Genomic DNA, 22,087 nt, shown 5'->3' on the forward strand with positions numbered 1-22,087 from the left:
TTACATCAGGTGGCTTCTCAGCCTCCAGAAAAAAATAATACGTTTGACTAACCTCTCCTTATAATACTCAATAATCCAGACAACACCTTAGTGCACCTCTTCCATACCCTCTCCAAAGCCCTCATGTCCTCTTTGTAATGCAGTGACTATAAAAGCACACAATAGAGGTGTCCCCCGCTTCCCGAACATTTGCTTTACACAACTTCACTTTTTAAAAAAAATTTTTATTAGTTTTTCAAAACATTTTACAAAATTAAAAACCCCAAATCCCAATGAGGAGCATTAATACAGTGCAAGATTAAGCATACAATAACAATATGCTACAAAAGAAGAGAATTTAACAAAAAAGCACCTAAATTAAAGACAAGTGAGCTTAGTGTCCTCCCCAAGCCCCACAACACAAGAAAAAAACAACTACTCCAGACCAACCACCACACAGTATAAGGAGTATAAGTCCGGACAGTCAAACTCCCAGACTGTGAATACACTTAGTAACAGAGGATAATAATGCCTACTACCAGAAAAAAAAGGGAGCTGAAAGCAAGGGACTGAAAAGAAGAACAAGAAAAAAAAACCCTAGTCAAGAGGAAGGTTATGAAAGTACTCGATAAAAGGTCCCCAGACCTTATGGAACTTTAGATCCGAATTAAGAACTGAATAATGAATTTTTTCGAGGTCCAAGCAGGCCATAATGTCGTTAAGCCATTGCGCATGAGTGGGCGGGGCAACATTTCTCCATCTAAGGAGGATCAAGCGTCTCACCAGGAGAGGCAAAGGATAGTATTCGGCATTTGGTCGGACCCAGACATAAATCTGTCTCGCCCCAAAAACCGAACAGAGCAATTAAGGGGTCACAACTTCACTTTTATATAAAAAGTCCACTTTAAACTTGTGTTTACCCCGGGAAAGACTACCATGACCGTGAAGCCTTGTGCGGGCAGGTGTGTGCGCATGTGTGTACGTGTCAATTTTTCTCCCCGACAAATCGTTTTAGGCTCAATCTTCCCGATTCTGGCAAGTCAAACTACACTGTACATACATTATTTCTACTTTATATAGGCTGTGTATTTATCATATCATTCCTGCTTTTACTATATGTTAGTTTTTTTAGGTTTTATGTGCTATTTGGTAGGTTATTTTTTGAGTTTGAGAATGCTCAAAAATTTTTCCTATTTAAATTAATAGTACTTGCTTCTTCGCTTTACGCCATTTCGGCTTACGAACCGTTTCATAGAAACGATCTACCTTCAGATAGCGAGGGAAACCTGTACTTTAAATGTGGCTTTACCAAAATGTTATACAGTTGCAACATGACAACCTAACTTTTATACTCAGTGGGACCCAACCTATGAAGACATGTATACCTTCTGTCTACATGTATATCACTTTCAGGGAGTTATGGACTTGCACCCCAACACTCTTGTACATCTGTGGGAAGAGCCCTGACAGTTGCTGTTATTGGAGTATAAAAGTTGCATTGTTTGCTGTGTAACCAAAACTATGTAGTCAGCTTTGAGCTTGCTATTTGCTATGCATGTATCCAATTTAGTAGGAGAATGAAATCTTAAGAATGTAGAAGACAATGGTGTGTTAATGAGAGGTAGCCAAGAGATGTAGATTAGAACATGATTAAATCAATGGGTAGAAACAATAGTGGCGGATGTACTTGTGATACGCAAACTGTAGACCGATTGGATATGCTAATGCAACTAAACCAGGAGATTGCTATAAAAAAAATGCTATGTACAAGGATCGGTGGGCAATCAGCGACTAGCTCAATGACTGTCTCAGCTTTGATTTGCAAATTAAAGTTTAATACTTCTTGAAGAATCTTCTGCGTCTCCTGGTCATTTGTGGGGCATGAGAAACCACGACACTGTGCACCTTCCTCTTACATTTGACACAAGTACAACACATCACGCTGTCTAAATTAAACTGCACATAAAACATTTCTCTGCCCAATTTACATCTGGCCTAAATACTACTGAATCATCTGACTGTCCTAAATCTACGCCTTTATGAATCTGTGTAGATGCCATCTCAAAATAATCACTTCCAATGATTTTCCTCCCATATCGCAAGCATGCTGCAAAATTAAAGTTAAAAATCAGATCTGGCATGAACTTATCAAACAGCAAAGTGAGCTTGTGGGGTTTACAGGCCTATACCATATACCAATTACAGCACAGAAACAGGCCATCTCGGCCCTTCTAGTCCGTGCCGAACACTTACTCTCACCTAGTCCCAACTGACCCACACTCAGCCCATAACCCTCCATTCCTTTCCTGTCCATATACCTATCCAATTTTGCTTTAAATGACAATACTGAACCTGCCTCTACCACTTCTACGGGAAGCTCATTCCACACAGCTACCACTCTGAGTGAAGAAATTACCCCTCATGTTACCCCTAAACTCTCAACTCATGTCCTCTTGTTTGAATCTCCCCTACCCTCAATGGAAAAAGCCTATCCACGTCAACTCTATCTATCCCCCTCATAATTTTAAATACCTCTATCAAGTCCCCGTTCAACCTTCTACACTCCAAAGAATAAAGACCTAACTTGTTCAACCTTTCCCTGTAACTTAGGTGCTGAAACCCAGGTAACATTCTAGTAAATCTTCTCTGTAATCTCTTCATATACCTTCTCATTCTTCATGCAAAGTTATGCATGCATAATACTAAAATATACATATGTACTAGTTATGTTAACTGGCTTTCAAAAGAAATAAATGCAAATATTTACACTTTTTCATCCAAATTCCAATACTGTGACAGCAAAGCTTATGTAATTGCTCACCTAAATAAAAACTGTCTGTTCAGATTAGAAATATCTATTGTGTCCATATCAATGACATCAATTTGTCTGAAGCCCATTAGACCCTGCAGAAGGAACACATGGGTTCAATGTTAGCAAGCAACAAATAATCCTTATGCATCATTAGATCAGATTGAAATGTTTACTTGTCCAGAAAAATATTGTTGAAAAGCACATAAAAACAAAGAACTGCTTCATTTATTCCAACACATTCTTCTTGAATGTGATCTGCCATTTTTTGCAGAAGTCAGTGAAATACATATTCAATGAACAAGTTAGAGGAATCTAACATAGCGATTCAAAGCTTCCACAAATACCGAGCAAATTACATCTTTAATATCAAGTTCACTGTGATGCAACTGCACACAACATTCCTCTGGACCAAGGTGCACAACACAGTACATATAACACACACCTATAATACAAAGTAATATTACCACCAGTAAATTAAGGTGCATATATGACACAAGTTAAAAAGTAAACAGTATAATGCCGCGACCACTTCATGTCTGATGCAATCTGGAAGGTGGCAGGGCGTTCAGTTATCTGATGGCCCAAGGGAAGAAACTGTTTCCTATTCCAACAGCTCTTGTCCTAATTCTACAGATCCTCCAGCCTAATGGTAGGGGGCCAAAGAGATTGTTGGATAGACGGGAGGGATCACTGACAATTCTAAGGGCCCTGCGTATGCAGCAGTCCAAATAAATAATTAATGGATGGAAGAGAGACCACAATGATCCTCTTAGCAGTCTTTGCAATCCTTTGTAGGGACTTGCAGTCAGATGCCTTACAATTCCCGTACAAGATGGTGATGCAGCTGGTCATGACACTCTCGATGGTACTCCTGTAAAAATTTATTCGAATTGGAATCGGAACACCCGTCTCCATCCACTCTTCCAGTTATAGAAACATTTTTCTATTAGAATTCAGATTTGGGTTGAAATTCCACAACAAAATGTCAATGCAATAGTCCTAAATCTAGGAACATGGCAATCAATGGACATGCACTGTGCAAAGATTTTTTTAGCAAAATAATAAAAGGCTAAGATTTTTTTAAAGATACAAATTCCATAATAAACAAAAGGTGAGATGATAATGGAACTCATTGGAATGTGCTTAGTATTTAAGGATCCTCCAAGAGTAGCAATCCAAATTTTTTAACATTTGTGAACTATTTTCCTTCAATGGAAAAATGTTTATATAAAATGTAATTTAGTTGTACTTCCATGGGATGTAGTAACACTCATTTCTCATTCCTAACCAATGAACTCAGGTCATTTTTAGTATCAACAAAGTGGATTCACCAGAAGTTCTTTAGGACATAATTACCAATGTGATTCTATAACAAACCATTATTTCTCTGCTCACTATAACAAATACTAGCTTTATTTCAGATATACCTAATTAACCAAACTTAAATTCCCTGCTGCATTTGAAATAATCTCTAGATTATTAGTCCAGGCCAACAAATTACTAACACCACTTTCACAATTAGCCTACTATGCCTTACACTGCATCGGAAGGAAAACTTTTATGAGCTCATTTCAAATTACAAATTGTAATCTGATGATTTCATAACATAACAGAAAATTACAACAAAAAGAAATACATTACCAGATTTTTAAGGAGCTCACATCCCAAACCACCTGCACCAATAACAAGGACTTTGCAGGTCTCTAGCAGAAATTGGAGTGACTGAAATGAGAAATACCATAGTTCAGTCCACACCAGAAGGGGAAAAAAAAAACATTTTACAGATTTATGATAGATATTTTGACTGGAAATTAAATCTACAATAAAGAAAACAATATATTGTTCATAGTTCAAAACATACATCTTTAAAAGAACAATTTCAATTTTCAGTCCACCACCAACACCAGACAAAGAGACCACCTTACATTAAATATTTTCCCTTCAGAATGCTGGACTATCCATATAAAGGGAGAGAATGACACAGCTTTCACAACTGATACATAATGCAAAATGAACTCCTAAAACTTTTGAATACAACTGCCATCTTTAAATATGGAAAAATTGAGTATACTATATTTGATGTCAAAACAGAATGGTTAACACTTCGCAATCTGAATCATAAAAGTTAAACATTAGTACCTGCAGGACACAGTTTAGAAATGATGTACATTATTGAAGCATAGTTCCTGAACATCTAATTTTGGTATGGTAATGAAAAGGTACTACAATCTCATTACAATAGTCTGGTCAAATTCCATATATGCACACTTTTAAGACTAATCTCCAGCAAGGACTGTCTCAGTTAAATGATTTATAAAACCAAATGATGAGACCTTCACCCCCATCATCAGCATTAGGTACAAAGCCTAATCCCATGTGTAAAAAAAAAGGGCTAAGTTTAGCCCTTGTTTAACTACTAAAAATGTTTAACTGAAAGCAAGGGAGGACAATTGTATTTTCCCTACATACAAAACAAGCAAATCTCCATGGTCTGTGCATCCCTTCCAATAGAAAATTATAAACCGTAATTAGGGTTTTAAAATTTGTTCATAAAATAAGCAAAGTGGATGCAGTTGTAATAATTGAAGATTTTTTTTGCCTCTAAATATTAGTTGTGAAAAGAGGTCAATACAAACAGCAGGTAGTAGAGTGTATAGGAAGAGGGATAAAGGCGGCTTGTTTTTACAGAATGATTTAGACTCATAAGCTAACATATCCGAAGGATCTCGCAAAACATTGTGCAATGCAAGATTAAGTATAGTCCGATGCAGAGGTTAAATGCTGAATACATAATGAACCAGAGATGATGTTATTTTGCAAGTATAAACTTTTAAAATGAGTAGATTTACAAACTCGTTCATTTATAAAAGGAAAAACATCACTCTTGAAAATCCCAATGAATGAATTAGTCTATGTGTTTCTCAATAGACAAGGAACCAAGAGAAAATTGAGGATGAGGTTACTTAAAGCAAGCAGCAGCGAACATAGCTTGACAATTCACAGTTTAATAGAGTTAAACAGTAATTACAGAACACAAAGATATCACTTAATTTAACTACTTTACTGTGTTGTTAATTCATGTAAGAACATGAAGCACAATTTGACATTCCACCCCTCACCCATGGCCCATCTTCCAATATAAACATGGCTAATCTACTACATGAGCACAGCATTTTACTACTAATCCTTGAACACCCAAAATTTATTTATTTTTGTCTTGAATATACTTTCACAGCCATTTTTTTAGGACACAATATGAGAAGAAGAAATTTCATCTTAATCAGAATCTCTGAAGCTTACTTTGAGACTGATTCGAAATTCTGGAAGACCAACGAAAGAAAACATTTTCCCTGCATCTACTGTCAAGTGCAAAATTCTTTTGGGACTTATTCTTCAAAATATGAAAGCACACAAATCTAATTAGCTAATTTTAAAGGACAAATATTCCACTTGGAAACAGCTTTTACATACATCCTTGTCAGTTGACCTCAACAAGTTGCACCCTTGCTTATAGATTCATGTACTCACATTTATAAGGGAAAAATCTTACTCAAAACTAAAACAATGAAATAATATTGTGCATTTCAAAAGTGAATGAAAACTTGCAAATGTTAATTTGAAATAACACAATTATCTGATCAGAGTAGCCACCCTTTTATCAAACCATAAAAATACAGAATCAAAGTTAAAATTAACTTGAAACAATAACTTATGTGAATTAAAGCAAATGGGCAGCATTTCAGCTGTTGAGCTTCAGTTTTCAAGTCAGAGGTAGCTCTTCATGTTTTGTTAGCTTCCTTAATTAGCTTTTGCATGAAACAGCTAATTACAACAGGATAGCAAGAAACATGCAGCAAAACAAAGAAACAGAGCTGCAAGCCAGCAAGAAACGCTGATTTATAATAATGTTTTCTCACTTCAGTACTTGGTTCAAAGTCAGGATGTGTGAACGGTCCTGCACGCTCAAGGAACTTCTTCACATGATTCCAGCGACCTTCCCAGTCTCCAGTGTCCCCATACCCACCATCAACAGCCATTCTGCATAGAACACAATAAATAACTAGAAGTTCAGTTTTCACAACACAAAAATCAGATGAGAATTATTGAAAATATCCTTAAGATTAGATTTAAAAACACAGATTAAAAGATAAATCAAAATTACAACAAATTTAAACAATCCCACACTTCTTAAGCAGGGAGTCCAACTAAGGAAAACAAAGAGATGGAACTACAATATTAGTAATCAAACAATACAATATCTGTAACAGGGAAGAGAGGGTAAAACAAAGGACAAAGCAGAGGCTTGACCATATTAAGCAGCCAAAAACTGTATACATCAATAACCTAAAACACAGAAAGTGTTGGAAATATTCAGCAGAACAGGTAGCATGTGAAGAGGAAGTGTTAACATTTCAGGTCAAATCTTTCATTAGAAACTGCCTGGCCTGCTGAGCACTTCTAGAGTTTTCTGTTTTTATTTCAGACTAAATGATTCCTATTCCTCTGGCATATCATACTCAGAACTAAAGAGATTCTTAATCAATAAACATATGGGATTGTCCCTCAGACCCCTTTTCAAAGTTTTATGGCAGTACATTCCTGAATTCTCATATTTTCCCAACCAAGAAAGGTCAGCTAGGGGTAAACACAGATTCTGCAGATGCTGTAAATCCAGAGCAAAACACACAAAATGCTGGAGGAACTCAACAGGCCAGGCAGCATCTATGGAGATGAATAAACAGTCAATGCTTCGGGTTGAGACCCTTGATCGGGGACTGCAAGGTCACCAGGGAGAATTTTTTTTTTCTTTTGGGTGAGAATTACAGCTGTTGTACATTAGAGATAAAATTATAAGTGTACTTCAAGAAATATACTAAATTAATTTTAAAACCAAATACAATTGTAAATTTTAAATCATGATAATTCTACTTGAGGCACAATCTTTGAAATTCAGATTTGTTCTATTTAAATGTACACAATAACTGCTCTTGCAGAAATGGTACAAGTGGGAAGTTAGGTTGACAATTTACATCGTGCCAATAAATGACAGGGTGATTTAATAATTCCAACATTTTACATTTAATTACAAATATATATATATATAAAATTCTTGACTGAAAAATTCTCATCTTAAAATTTTATTCCTCCAAGCAGTTATTCTCTCGAGTTTGGGATAAAATAAAAATGCAGGTTGCGGCCGGCCGGCTGGTGGATTGATCCCGCTGCCTGTAGCTGCAGATCACAGCGAGTTCCTGGCCCGGCCCGCAGCCTCACCTCACACAAGCAGAAACCAGGGCTGCTACATTCATTCAACACTAACTTGTCAGTGTGCTCTTCTACTTTCCTTCTTTTCTTCTCCCTAAAGAAAGAGAGAATAAAAGAAGGTTCAGACGTGCTCACCCAAGAGAAGAATGGGCAGAAGTCAACATGAAAAAAAAGCCTAAGCGGCTGCAGCTCACGAAGAGATACTCACGGCTCCGCTACATCCGCCATATTTTCCCTCGCCCCTCCCACAATCCACTAGGAAGGAAGGGCAAAGGCTGCCTCCTTTTAGCCAATCGGGTGCTCCCAGGGTGCCCCGCGGCCCCAGGCCGGAGAGAATGGTGTTCTCCTGCGAAGAGAGACCGGCTAGTCAGGGCTGACAAACGTCGGAACTTGTGGTCTCTGTTAAGCTCCACACCTCCACCAGCCTTTGCACCAAAGAATTCCATCTGTGGTATGGTTCTGGTTTGTGACACACACCTGAGGGAAATGTAGGTTTCTCATAGTTTGTATACATCCTGAGAAATCACCTCCTCAGCCTCATCTGTTTCAATGAAAATAAACCCAATTCCGTTTATTTTTCTTTAATTAATCTTTCTCTCAGTATTCCCATCGAGCAATATGCATGGTGCTGGAGGACCTCAGCTGGTCAGGCAGCATCAGTGAAGGGAAGTGGACAGTCCACTCTTTGCAATCCTCACTAAACCCGACTGATACCTCTGGAATGCTACCACATCCTTCCTATATTATTGTATTGACCAGAAGTACACATAGTATCTCCCATCTACCTACCCACCCACACAATCAAGCAACTGCTCTCTGTTTGGCAGACCCTACATTGACCTCATCAGGCACCTCGGAATCCACAAAGCTAGTGATGAAACAAGCCATCCTTAATTCAGAGCGATGGCTTGAAAACATTCAATTCCTAGCCTCTTTATAGCAGGTGATTGCCAAACAGACGGGAAAAGTTTCATTGCTATCTCAAAACTCCTTCAAGAGGAGAGAGAGCCTCTCAACTCTTGGAAATTCCTGGCCCTAATTGTTCAAAGTGGGAAAGGGGCATTTGGGTTGACATTAAGAACCTCTTGTCTACGGTGTGTAAATACAACAAAAACAATGGAATGAGCAAACTACTTATCCACTTCCCCCGTTAAGCACTCACTGCTCAACCTGTGGTTCAATTTTGGCATAACTAACCAGATTAAGTGACTACATGGATGAAACAAACAAAGTAAGAGCAGAGATGAGCTATTCAGCCCTTAACCCTACTTTGCCATTTAACTCAATCGTACCTAATCCTTTTTTTCAATACCATATACCTGCCCTCTTTTCATTCACCTTGGTGCTTTTTAGCTCTGGAAAACCTATGTACCTCCTTTTGAAGACATCATGATGGTACAGCATTGTCTTCACCTCCAAGGAGTGAGTTTGATCCTGACTTTAGGTATTCTTTGATTGGAATCATGACATTCACTTACTGACTATATGAATTGTTTTGTGTAGTACGGTTTTCTTCTGCATTTCAAGGTTGTACTGCTAGGTTAATAGATTACTGTGAATTACCATGAATCCAATGTTAATGCTAAAAAGAATTAAGGGGAACTTAATGGGTGTATATGGGAAAGAATAAATTGCAGGGATACAGGATTGGGCAAGCAGCAGTAATAGAATCACTTCTCTGGTGGCTAGCGTGTACTAAGTAGGCTAAATGGACTTCTTTCATGTCATCATAAGTACAAGAAAATATTTTCAGTGATTGGTTCTTCATTGCTAATTAGTTTGCTAGTTTATTGCCATATACACCAGGGTTCAATGAAATCACTTGCTGGAGTGAAGCTTACAGAGTTAACAGTATACATAATAATAATACACACAACAATAATTACAGCACTCCACACACTCCCAACAGAATGGGACAAAGGTAGTCATGGAGTCTGAAATAATGCACAAAAATGATGAAGTCACGATAATGGAGGGAAGTGGAGTTAAGATTCTGAGAGGTTCTTCATCCGCAAGGGTACCCAGAAAGCAAGGCAGGGGCAGAGGGAACTGCGTAAACTCCAGACAGAGTTGCAGCAACTCCTCCTTCTGCAGTCGAGGGGGGTGGATGTCAGGGGAGAACTGCGGGAAGTGAAGGGTCGACAAGCCCAGCACTTTGCCGCCGAATCCTCCAAGATCATCTTCCGATCGAGGGTCCAAACCGTGGAGCAGGACGAGACATGCTCATGATTCTTCTTCCAAAAGGTACACAGGTGGAGCTCTGTGATCCACAACCTTAAGGACGGCTCAGTCGCGTCCTCGCAGACAGACATACTGAGGATCTGCAGGTCCTTCTATGCCGGTCTGTACGGAGAAAAGGCCACAGACTCCACAGCCTCCCGCAACTTCCTGTCGTCTATCACGCAGGTCTTAGACGACGGCAAGCGGGAGAGTCTGGAGCAGCCACTGACCCTGGAGGAGCTGACTGGCTCCATCCGTTCCTTTGAGTTGGGTAAGACTCCTGGAAGCAACGGCTTACCGGTCGAGCTGTATTCGGCTCTGTGGAACCAGATGGGCCCCGACCTGCTGGAAGTGTACAACGCTATGCTCCTGGCAGGCAGCATGTCAAAATCCATGAGGAAGGGCATCTTCACCCTCATCTACAAGCAGAAGAGGAAGAGGGAAGACATTAGAAACTGGAGGCCCATCCAACAGGGTCAAGTCTGCACTGGAGCAGGTGATCCACCCGGACCAAACCTGTGCTGTACCGGGCAGGAAGATCTCAGACAGCCTCACGCTGCTGAGGGACACCATCGCCTACGTGCAGGACAGAGGGATGGACGCCTGCCTGGTCAGCGTGGACCAGGAGAAAGCCTTTGACAGGATATCACACACGTACATGGCTGATGTACTCTCCAAAATGGGATTTGGGGAGGGAATCCGGAATTGGATCAAACTGGTCTACACAGACATATGTAGCACAGTACAGGTCAACGGATGGGAAACAGACAGCTTCCCCATCAGGTCTGGAGTCAGGCAGGGCTGCCCTCTCTCTCCTGTCTTGTTCGTGTGTTGCATAGAACCCTTTGCCGAAGCCATCAGGAGGGATGAGGGCATAAGAGGGGTGACGCTGCCAGGCAGTGGAGGGACACAAGTCAAAACCTCCCTGTACATAGACAATGTCACCGTCTTCTGCTCTGATCTGAGGTCAGTTCGCAGGCTGATCAGCATCTGCGAACAGTTCGAGCAGGCGTCGGGGGCCACGGTCAACCGCACGAAGAGCGAAGCCATGCTCTTCGACAACTGGCCCGACCGATCCAGCGTCCCCTTCACTATCAGGTCCAATCACGTGAAGATGTTGGGGATCTGGTTCGGAGGGGCCAAGGTGGGCAACAAGAACTGGCGGGAGCGGACTGCCAAGGTGAAACAGAAACTGGGGCTGTGGGGGGGGGGGGCGCTCCCTATCGATAGCGGGCAAGAACCTGGTCATCAGGTGTGAGGTGCTCTCAGGGCTGCGCTACTTGGCGCAGGTGTGGCCAGTCCCCCGCTCCTTCAGCTCGGAAATCACCCGGACCGTCTGGAGATCCAAGATGGAGCGGGTCAGACGGACCACAAGTCCCTGGACAACGGGGGCAAAAACGTCCCCAATGTCGCCATCACCTTGATGGCCAGCTTCATTTGTGGCTGCATCAGGTTGTGTGTGGATCCCAGGTACTGGGAACCAAGTACCACTATGTGCCCAGGTTCTACCTGTCACCCTGGCTATGAAGGATGGGTCTGGCCCCTTTACTGCGCAACACCCCTGTCAGCTGGTCGTTGCCGCCATACCTGTCCTTCGTAGAGAAGTTCTTTCAGGTCAATGCCTTTGACCACAGGGCCATCAGGCTGTGGTCAGCACGTAAGGTCCTGCAGACACTGCAGGAGAAGGACGTGATGGACACAGTGGGGTGGTTCCCTGAGTAGACCGTCCAGTTCATCTGGCAAAATGCCTCATCGCCAGACCTCACCAACAGGCACCAAGACCTCACCTGGCTGACGGTGAGAGGGGCCCTCCCAGTCCGATCCCTCCTGTACGCCCGGAACGTCGTCTCCACACCCCTCTGCCCACGGGAGGACTGCAGTGAGGAGGAGTCGGTGACCCACCTCTTTGCACACTGTGGGTTCGCCGAGAAGGTGTGGAGGAGGATGGAAGGGACAGTGTCAAGGTTCATCCCCAGCAGTTGGGACTCTCTGATCTACGGGCTGTTCCCGGGGACACACACGGAGAACAACATCCGGTGCTGCTGACAGGTCATCAACTCGGTGAAAGACCCTCTTTGGTCGGCCCGAAACTTGATGGTCATATATAACCAGCATATGGAGATGTCTGTGGGGGAATGCTGCCAACTGGCACATGCTTGGCTGCAGGAGTACATGCTGAGAGACACACTCAAACTTGGTGCAGCCACCGCAAGGGCCCGGTGGGGAAGGACCACAGTCTAGGGTTCTTCTCCCGCAGGAGTTATGGGGTAGGGGTGTTGGGTGTATACCCCTAAACAAGTGTATGTAAATATGAAATAACAGAGTGCCACCTGGGTGGTGAAAAGTGTGAAAATGTAAAGACAGCAATGGAAACAGTTGTAAAGGATTGAAAGTCATTGAATGGTTTATTGTATATAATTTATTTTTGAATAAAGTATATTTTGTTTAATAAAAACAAAAGATTCTGAGAACATTGCAGTACCACCGGGAAGGAGATACAGTCGTAGAATGCTACCGCACAGAAACAGGTCATTCAGTCCATCTAGTCTGTGCAGAACCATTAAACTGCACCTGGACTATAGTCCTCCATACCTCTCTCACCCATGTGCCCATCCAAATTTCCCTTAAATGTTAAAATTGACCCTGGATCCACCATTAGCGCTGGCAGCTCATTCCACCTCAGTGAAGAAGTTCTCCCTCATGTTCCCCTTAAACATTTCACCTTTCACCCTTAACCCATAACTTCTAGTTCTAGTCTCACCCACCCTCAGTGGAAAATGCCTGCTTGCATTTACCTTATCTATACTCGTCATAATTTTGTATACCTCTATCAAATCTCCCCTCAATCTTGTACATTCTAGGGAATAAACTCCTAACCTACTCAAACTTTCCCTGTACCTGAGGTTCTCAGGTAAGAACAACATCGTTGTGAATTTCCTCTGCACTCTTTAAATCTTATTTACATCTTTCCTATAGGTAGGTGACCAAAACTGCACAAAGTACTCCAAATTAGGCCTCACCAATGTCTCATACAATTTCAGCATCCCATCTCCTGTACTCAATACATTGATTTATGAAGACCAATGTGCCAAACCCTACTACCTGCGACACCACTTTCAAGGAATTACGGATCTGTATTCCTAGATACCTCTGTTCCACCACTCCCCTCTTTGCCCTATCGCTCACGGGTTGATCCTCCCAAAATGCAACACTCACACTTGTCTGCATTCAATTTCATCTGCCATTTTCAGCCCAATTTTCCAGCTGGTCCAGATCCCGCTTCAAGCTTTACAAGTCTTCCTCGCTACCACTACACCCGGAATCTTGCTGTTTCTGCAAATTTGCATCCGGTTTACCACATTGTCATCCAGATTGTTGATATACATGATAAACAGCAATGGACCCATCACCGATTCCTGTGGTATTCCACTAGTCAGAGAGGCAACCATATACAGCTACTCCCTGGCTTCTTCTGCGAAGCCAATGTCTAATCCAGTTTACTACCTCATCTTGAATGGCAAGTGACTGACCCTTCTTCACCAACCTCCCATGCAGGCCCTTGTCAAAGTTCTTGCTAAAATCCATGTAGCCAACATCCACTGCCTTGCCTTCATCAAGTTTCCTGGTAACTTCCTTATAAAAATCCAAGATTGGTTAAAAAAAACTTACCATGCACAAAGCCATGTTGACTATCCCAAACTGGTTCTCGTCTATCCAAATACTTATATATCCAGTACCTTCCAATAACTTTCCCACTACTGATGTCAGGCTCATCAGCTTATAACTTCCTGGCTTATTCTTAGAGCCTTTCTTGAACAACGGAACAACATTAACTATCCTCTGGCACCTCAACTGTGGCTAAGGATGTTTTAAATACCTCTGCTAGGGCCCCTCAAGATTTATACACCCTAATGTTCCTCAAGACTGCAAGCATCTACTCTGTAATCTATGTAGGATCCATGACCTTGCTGCTGCATTTCCTCACATCTGTAGACTCTATGACCATCTACCAAGTAAATACAGATGCAAAAAAATTAATTTAGGATCTTCCCCATCTTTTTTGGCTCCACACATAGTTTATCACTTTGATTTTCCAGAGGACCAATTTTGTTCCTTGCTATCCTTTTGCTCTTAATATATCTGTAGAAGCCCTTAGAATCCTCCTTCATCTTGTCTGCTAGAGCAACGTCATGTATTCTTTGAGCCCTCCTGATTTCCTTCTTATGAGTTCTCTTGCACATCAAGGTTTCCTAAACCTGCTATCCTTGCCTTTTATCCTGCCAGGAACATATAAACTCTGTACTCATAAATTTTCACTTTTGAAGGCCTCCCATTTACCAAATACATCTTTGCCAGAAATCAACCTATCCACACTTGCCTTTCCTTTCTGATACCATCAAAATTCGCCTATAGTGCATCTGTAGGTGTTTGAGTGAGTCTTGTTGGAGAAGCTGAATCCTCTCAGATGCCTAAGATACACCTTCTTGATCATTACATCAGTATGGAGGCAGCAAATAAGGTTGCTGATTAAATGGATGTCTAAGAGTTTAAGTTGTCGACCATCTACGGCAGTTCCATTGATTAGGACAGGGTTATATTCACCACTTCCATTTCCTAGGTCAACAACTAGCTCTTTTGATTTACTCATACTATCTACAGTGGAGAAAATTCCACAAGTTCAGCATTCTCTAAGTGAAGAAATTTCACCTCATTTCAGTTCTAAATGCCCTGTTGCATATCCTGAAACTGTAATCCATCTCAGATAGCCAGCAGAAGAAACATCCTACTCTGCATCTGCTCTGTCATCCCTGTCAGAATGTTAGACATTGCAGGGAGATCTCCTCTCAGTCTTCTACCTCTGGTGAATGTAGACCTAATCAACCCGACTTCTGGTATAACAGGGCTGCCATCCCAAGTGTCTGTCAAAGTCAAAATCAAGTTCATTGTCATATGTATGCTTAGATGCAATGTCAAATTTACCTGCAGCATTATCACAGACCCATACCATCGTATGAGCAGCATTCACAAGAAAAAATCATAAATAAGATCATCTTTAGAGGGAAAAAAAGTTATAACAAAAAAAGTCAATTTTAATGCAAAATAATCAGAGGCTATAGTGTTAGAACATAGAACATTGAAGAGTACAGCACAGGAACAGGCCATTCAGCCCGCAATGTTGTGCCGAACCAGCTAAAAAGCAAATCAAAAACACCCAAACACTAATCACTCCTACCTACACCATGTCCATATCCCTCCATATTCCTTACATCCATGTGCCTATCCAAACATCTCTTAAAATCCTCTCATATATTTGCCTCTACCACCATACCAGGCAACGCATTCCAGATTCACGATTCTCTGAGTAAAAATTTACCCCTCACGTCCCCCTGAACCTATCCCCTCTCACATTCAATGCATGCCCTCTGATATTAGACATTTCACCCTTGGGAAACAGATACTCTCTGTTCACTCTATGTATGCCCCTTATAATCTTGAAATCCTCTATCAGATCTCCCCTCATCCTCCGACGCTCCAGAGAAAACAACCCAATTTTACCCAGCCTCTCATGATCGCAAATGCCCTCTAAACCAGGAAGCATCCTGGTTAACTTCTGCACACACTCCAAATCCTCAAAATCCTTCCTGTCGTGGGTTGACCGGAACTGTACGCAATACTCCAGATGTGGCCTAAGCAGAGTTTTATAAAGTTACAACATAATCTTCCAACTTTTGAAATCATTGCCTGGACTCATAAATACAAGCCTTCTTAACCACCTTATCGACCTGTGTAGCCACTTTCAAGGAGCTAAACTCTAATCTTGCACCAGTTAGCTCAAGAACTGAATGCTCGAAGGAAAGTAGCTGTTCTTGATCAGGGTAGTGTGGGACTTCAAACATCTGTACCTCCTGCCCTAAGAATCAGATTCTGAATCATTTTTTGTTTCAATTTGTTGAATTTTAAGTAGTGCAAACAGAGAGTAAAATAGCGACTTAGTGTTCATGGGTTCATTGTCTGTTCTGAAATCTGATGGCGGAGGGGAAGAAGCTGTTCCAATCATTGAGTGTGAGTCTTCAGGCTCCTGTACGTCCTCTCTGATGGTACTAAGAAGATGGCATGGCCCAGATTGTGGGGATGCTTGATGATGGAGTTTGCCTGCTGTAGATACTACCAATATTGGGGAGGAATGCACCCATGATGCACTAGGGTGAATCCACGACTCTGCAGCTTCTCACATTCTTGCACATTCAAAATTCAGTACCAGACCATGATGCAACCAGTCGGGATACTTTTGACAGTTCAAGAAACAGGTTTTTTTCTCCTTCCTGAGATACAGTGCGGAAAAGGCTTTTTCAACCCTTTGAGGTGAGTAACCGAGCAATCCCCAATTTAGTCCATGGGATAATTTATAATGACCAATTAACCTGCCAACCAATCTGTCTTTGGACTATGGGAGGGAACCTGAGCACCCAGAGGAAACCCACAGGGACAGCGTACAAACTCCTTACAGACAGCGGCGGGAATTGAACCCAGGTCAATGGTACTCTAATGCATTCTGCTAACCACTACGTTACTGGGCCGCACAAGTTGTAGAAGTTAATTTGAATGCTCGTTAATAAGCCAAACCGCTTTATCCTCTTAAGGAAATGAAAAAGCTTGCATGGCTTCCTTGTGTTTCTACCTATTGCAGGCCCCAGGCAGGTCTTCCAATAAATCTGATGTCTAGTGAATCTTGCTGTGCTTCTGTGGTGAACTACATATACCTGTCTGGACACGTGCTCCTGTGGCTCCTCCCACAAACCCCGGTATAAAGGCAATTGGGGCCTGAGCCCTGCCCTCAGTCTCCAGGATGTAGCATGGTGGTCAATTGCTGCTTGTTCTTTCTTCCAGTCAATAAAAGCCAATATCTCGCCTCACGTCTCAGAGAGTTATTGATGGTGCATCAGCTTCCTCTGTGGCAAATGTTGTATTCATTATAGAGGAATAGTGCTGGGCACACCAGATCCGCAACACACAAGCTACTCCACTGAACTTTATTGACAACCCTGCTTGTAGAGCATGGGAACTCCTCCCATGTGGGAGTGGCGAAAAGACTGATGTAGGAATAGAACTATTAACTACCACTACATCTCCCCTTCTTGAAAAAAAAAGAAAAACTAGGTATGTACTTCTTGTCCACAGAACTCCATTGAAATTATAGTCACAAAAATTGAGCAATGCAATTCACTTTACCCATAGCATGTTACAAAAGCTCCTAACATAGGACAATTTAAACACTGGCCCTATAGTCTGGGGGCTCCTCTCCCTGTGATGCCAAGGCTGAGAGACTGCCCAGCTGCTGTGCTTCGTGTCTATGAACTTTGTGGTGACTTACCCCGCTAATGTGATGCACTGAATGCGGAGATTTCGAGCCAACTTCAGTCTCCTCTGGCGTTTTGATCTCAGATCTCAATTTGGTTCGGAATGCTGCTCGCTTCTATTGTTTACGCCATTTGTGGTTTTCTTTCTCTTTCTCTCTGGGCACTGGGGATTGGTCATATTTTTTTTAAATTGGGTTCTTTCAGGTTCCTTGCTTTGCAACTGCCTGTAAGCAAACAACTCTCAAGGTTGTATAATTTATAGTTTCTTTGATGATAAATGCACTTTGAAATGGGAATTGCCAACATTATGACTGTCTTTCACTTTGTTTTCAATGGCCTTTTGCTCTCTTTGTTCTCCTCCTATTTTTTCCACCAATTCCTTTTATTTTCAGGATACCCAACTGAATTTCATTGATAAACTCCGCTTGTGCAGTATGTGAGCTCCTCCTTTGTGTGAGTGGCTAACAGCGGCATTGGAATATCACTATCAACTACTACAGCAAGTATGTCATTTCCTGGTTAAGGAACCCAAAACTGTACACAGCACTCTAGGTGTGGTTCTCATCAACACCCAGTGGAATTGTAGTAACATATTTTTGCTGCGGTATACAAAACTAGCAAATGAAGGCAAGCTTATTTTTAATCTTGTTACACCTGCATGTTTGCTTTCAGTAACTGCTGTGCAAGAACTAGGTCCCTTGTACATCAATGTTTCCCCAATCTTTCTCCATGTAAAATTAGACTCTACTTTTCTCTTTCTGCTATAGATATGTCTAGCTGAATATTTATCCATCTTATCTGCATCTACCATGAGTCCAGCATGCTTTTCCTATTGAGGCACAGAGCGCAGATACTGAAATCTGGAAATAAACTCCTGGAAGAACTCAGCAGATCAAGCAACATGTGTGGAGGCAAAAGGGATTGTTGATACTGTACACCAGCTCAAAATCCTGCATCAGGACTGAGAGTATAGAGCCATGATGGCCAATATATAGAGGTAAGAGAGAGGTGGAAGACAGATGCTAGAAGGTGACTGGTGAAATGATGCACAAGTCTGCACAAATTGGAGCAAAAACAAACAGTGTAGATACTGCCTCATCCTTCCTTTTCACTTCTATATTCTGCTTTTTGTTTTCATATTTTATGTGTCTCACTATCAGGTGCACACTGTGCACACAGTGATACTAATTGAGTAACAAATCCTGAGGTGCAAAGTCAGCGTCAAAGTTCAGGCAGAGATCAAAACATCCAGAGAAATCCAAAAACCAGAATCAGGAAACAGGCAGAGTCAATATTCAGACGAATAGAGTACAGATACAAATGCTGGACAGGCTCAGGAAAATTCTCTGGCAACAAACAGCTAAGAAGACAGGACTGAAGCACACTAAGCAATAAACAGAGAGGCAGATGATAGGTGGAGCACAATGAGACACAGGTGGCAGCAATACAGGTAGTAATGAGAAACAGGTGGGAGACGGAGTACTCAGTAATACAGGGGCCGGAGCACATGGCAATACAAAACCACAGACTGACAGCTAGGGGGAAACACACAAAAAGACAGTGTCAAACTGGAGGTACTGACAGTAACCCTGCTCTACCGTTGCCTCCTGGTGTCATGGCAGGTAGAGTTGGGTGCTGGTGATGAAAGTTCCTGATGAGAGAGGTGTCCAGGATGATACAGGCAGGGACCCAGCACCTCTTCTCAGAACCTTAGCCCTCCCAGTCCACAAGGTACTGGAGGCCATGGCCCCAGCGATGAATGTCCAGCAGTCAACGCATGGTGAAGGCCTCTGACCCATCGATGAGCCGTGGGGGAGTGGGGTTTGGGGACAGGATACAAGGAGTGGCTCCCTCTGGTGCCCCTCCTCCTTCCCTTTCTTCCATGACCCATTCTCCTTTCCTTTGAGATTCCTTCTTCAGCCCTATATTTTTCCCAGCTATCACCTCCCACCTTTATTCCCCCTCCCCCACCCACCCACCGAACTTCCCCCCTCACCTATTACCTGCCAGCTTATACTCTTCCCCTCCCTCGCTTTCTTATTGTAGTTGCTACCGGCTTCCTTTCCAGTCTTAATGAAGGGTCTCAGCCTGAAACATCAACTGTTTTTCCCTCTACAGATGCTGCCTGACTTGCTGAGTTCCTCCAGCATTTTGTGTGTGTTGTTATCTGCATAATCTCCTGTGTTTATGTAAATGAAAGTTTCCTACACTTTCTAAATGGTTCATATGCCTGCCTTGTTATCTTCAGTCTATATGGTTAAGATAGTCCCTCTGTTACTCTGCTCTGCTCAAAATTCTACTAATTATCATGGATCCCATTTCTTTGTCCTGAGATGCATCACACCCTAACAGAGCTCCAATTGTCACATATTCAGAATCGGGTTTATTATCACCGGCAATATGACATGAAATTTGTTAACTTAGCAGCAGCAGTTCAATGCAATACCTAATCTAGCAGAGAGACAAAAATAAATTTAAAAAAAATAATAAATACACAAGTAAATCAATTACATATATTGAATATATTTTTTAAAACGTGCAAAAACAGAAATACTGTATATTAAAAGAACAAAAAGTGAGTTAGTGTCCAAAGACAATGTCCATTTAGGAATCAGATGGCAGAGGGGAAGAAGCTGTTCCTGAATTGCTAAGTGTGTGCCTTCAGGCTTCTGTACCTCCTACCTCATGGTAACAGTGAGAAAAGGACATGTCCAGGTGTTGGAGGTCCTTAATAATGGATGCTGCCTTTCTGAAACACCGCTCCCTAACAATGTTTGGTACTTTGTAGGCCAGTGCCCAAGATGGAGCTGACTAGATTTACAGCCTTCTGCAGCTTCTTTTGGTCCTGTGCAGTAGCCCCTCCATACCAGACAGTGATGCAGGTTCCCAGGTTACTCCATTTATATCTTATTGCATCCTAAAGACCATTAGTCTGAATCTCTGAATGGAAAGAAAGTCATTCAACATTTTAACTGATGAAAGGAAATTGGTAAGGTTAGCCAAAAGCAGCAATGGCACAGGTCCATGTTACAGGATCTTTCTTTCACAGCTGATCCAGCTACAGCTTCCTAATTTTAGGATATCAATAATGAGAATTAGGTTGTTTTTTTCCCCCTTGAGAATGGTTCCTAGTGACTTTAGATCGATTAGTCTAAGTTATCAGATTTAGCTGTTTCTCCTCTTTGGAATATATCTCTGACTTTTGCTTGGCTATTCCAGCTCTGGTGAGTGGCTCATCAGCTGAGCTGTTGGTGTGTTGAGCAAGTAGTTTGTGGAACAACATGAGTCAGCTGGCCTCTCAAGTGGTATTCCTGAATTCATGATTCACTATGTGGTCTAGGAGCACATAACATGCACAGTCTCCACGGAATTTCTGGAAGCAGCTGTGAAGGACAGTTTCTATTTTTAAGCAAACATAAGAGTTGATGATTCAAAGACATAAAATAGCCAGGCTGCATCTACTGCTCATTTGACCCAACTGCATGCAGACTGACATACATATGTTACAAAAAAACAAAAAAGTAAAATGCTACAATCTGGAGAAAAATGTTATTTCTATACTTTTTTAATTTCAGAATGTACTTCATTTATTAAAAAAATCAAATGTATGTCATATTGAATATCCAAGTTAACGTTTTCATAACAAGCCATATTATTCCCATTAATTAACAATAGTGTATCATCAGTAATTATTCATATACAGGCTTTTTCACATTATGTCATTTTATTTCACAATTCTAACAAAGAACTTAATTCCAACAAGAGGAATGATTGTTCACATATACTGGGCAAGACTACATCATATTGATGTAACTTCTTAACCCCAGTGTTGACACTTCCACACTAGTCCAGATGCCAAAAAAGCAGATCAATATCCCTCAGAATTCCCATATCCAACTCTGGAGGTGAACCTTCCATCCACAAATGATAGCCTTCTCTTCATGGCCTCACTCTTCCCGCAGTTATTTCTGGCCTCTGAGGCGTGCTCAAACTGGTCACAAAGAGAGGGGAAAATTACTGAGGTCCTGTTCAAGGGTTCATTGTCCATTCAGAAATCTGATGGTGAAGGGGAAGAAGCTTTTCCTGAAATGTTGTATGTGTGTCTTCAGGCTCTTGTACCTCCTTCTTGATGGAGAAAAGGGCATGTCCTGGGTAGTGTGGGTCCTTAATGATGAATGCTGTCTTTTTGAGGCATTACTTTTTGAAGGTATTCTGGATGCTAGGGAGGCTGGTTCATACCAGACGGTGATGCAACCAGTTAGACTGCTCTCCATAGTACATCTGTAGAAATTTGAGAGTGACATACCAATTCTCCTCAAACTCCTAATGAAATATAACCACCGTCATGCTTCCTTTGTAATTGCATCAAAACGTTGGGCCCACAATAGATCCTCAGAGATGTCGACACCCAGTAACTTGAAACTTTTTAACCCTTTCCACTTCTGATCCCTTG

General features: G+C 41.7%; 1 protein-coding gene across 3 annotated transcripts in view; it reads right to left on the reverse strand.

The window, feature by feature from the left end:
* The window catches only part of uba3 (ubiquitin-like modifier activating enzyme 3), a 36,677-nt gene extending 28,348 nt beyond the window's left edge, over positions 1–8,329 (reverse strand). Inside the window, exons 1-5 of one of the 3 annotated variants that reach the window (XM_073072360.1) lie at positions 8,265–8,329; positions 8,112–8,150; positions 6,709–6,829; positions 4,433–4,513; positions 2,801–2,883 (exon numbers count right to left, since the gene is read on the reverse strand). In XM_073072360.1, coding sequence (XP_072928461.1) covers positions 2,801–2,883; positions 4,433–4,513; positions 6,709–6,829; positions 8,112–8,150; positions 8,265–8,284 — 344 coding nt within the window. In that variant the 5' untranslated portion in view covers positions 8,285–8,329. Of the gene's footprint in view, positions 1–2,800; positions 2,884–4,432; positions 4,514–6,708; positions 6,830–8,065; positions 8,151–8,264 lie in introns of all 3 variants that reach the window. The other 2 variants (XM_073072361.1, XM_073072362.1) reach the window with 2 other exon arrangements.
* Between the last annotated feature and the right edge of the window lie 13,758 nt (positions 8,330–22,087).

The sequence above is a fragment of the Hemitrygon akajei genome, chromosome 19, assembly GCF_048418815.1.
Source record: "Hemitrygon akajei chromosome 19, sHemAka1.3, whole genome shotgun sequence".
Lineage (NCBI taxonomy): Eukaryota > Metazoa > Chordata > Chondrichthyes > Myliobatiformes > Dasyatidae > Hemitrygon > Hemitrygon akajei.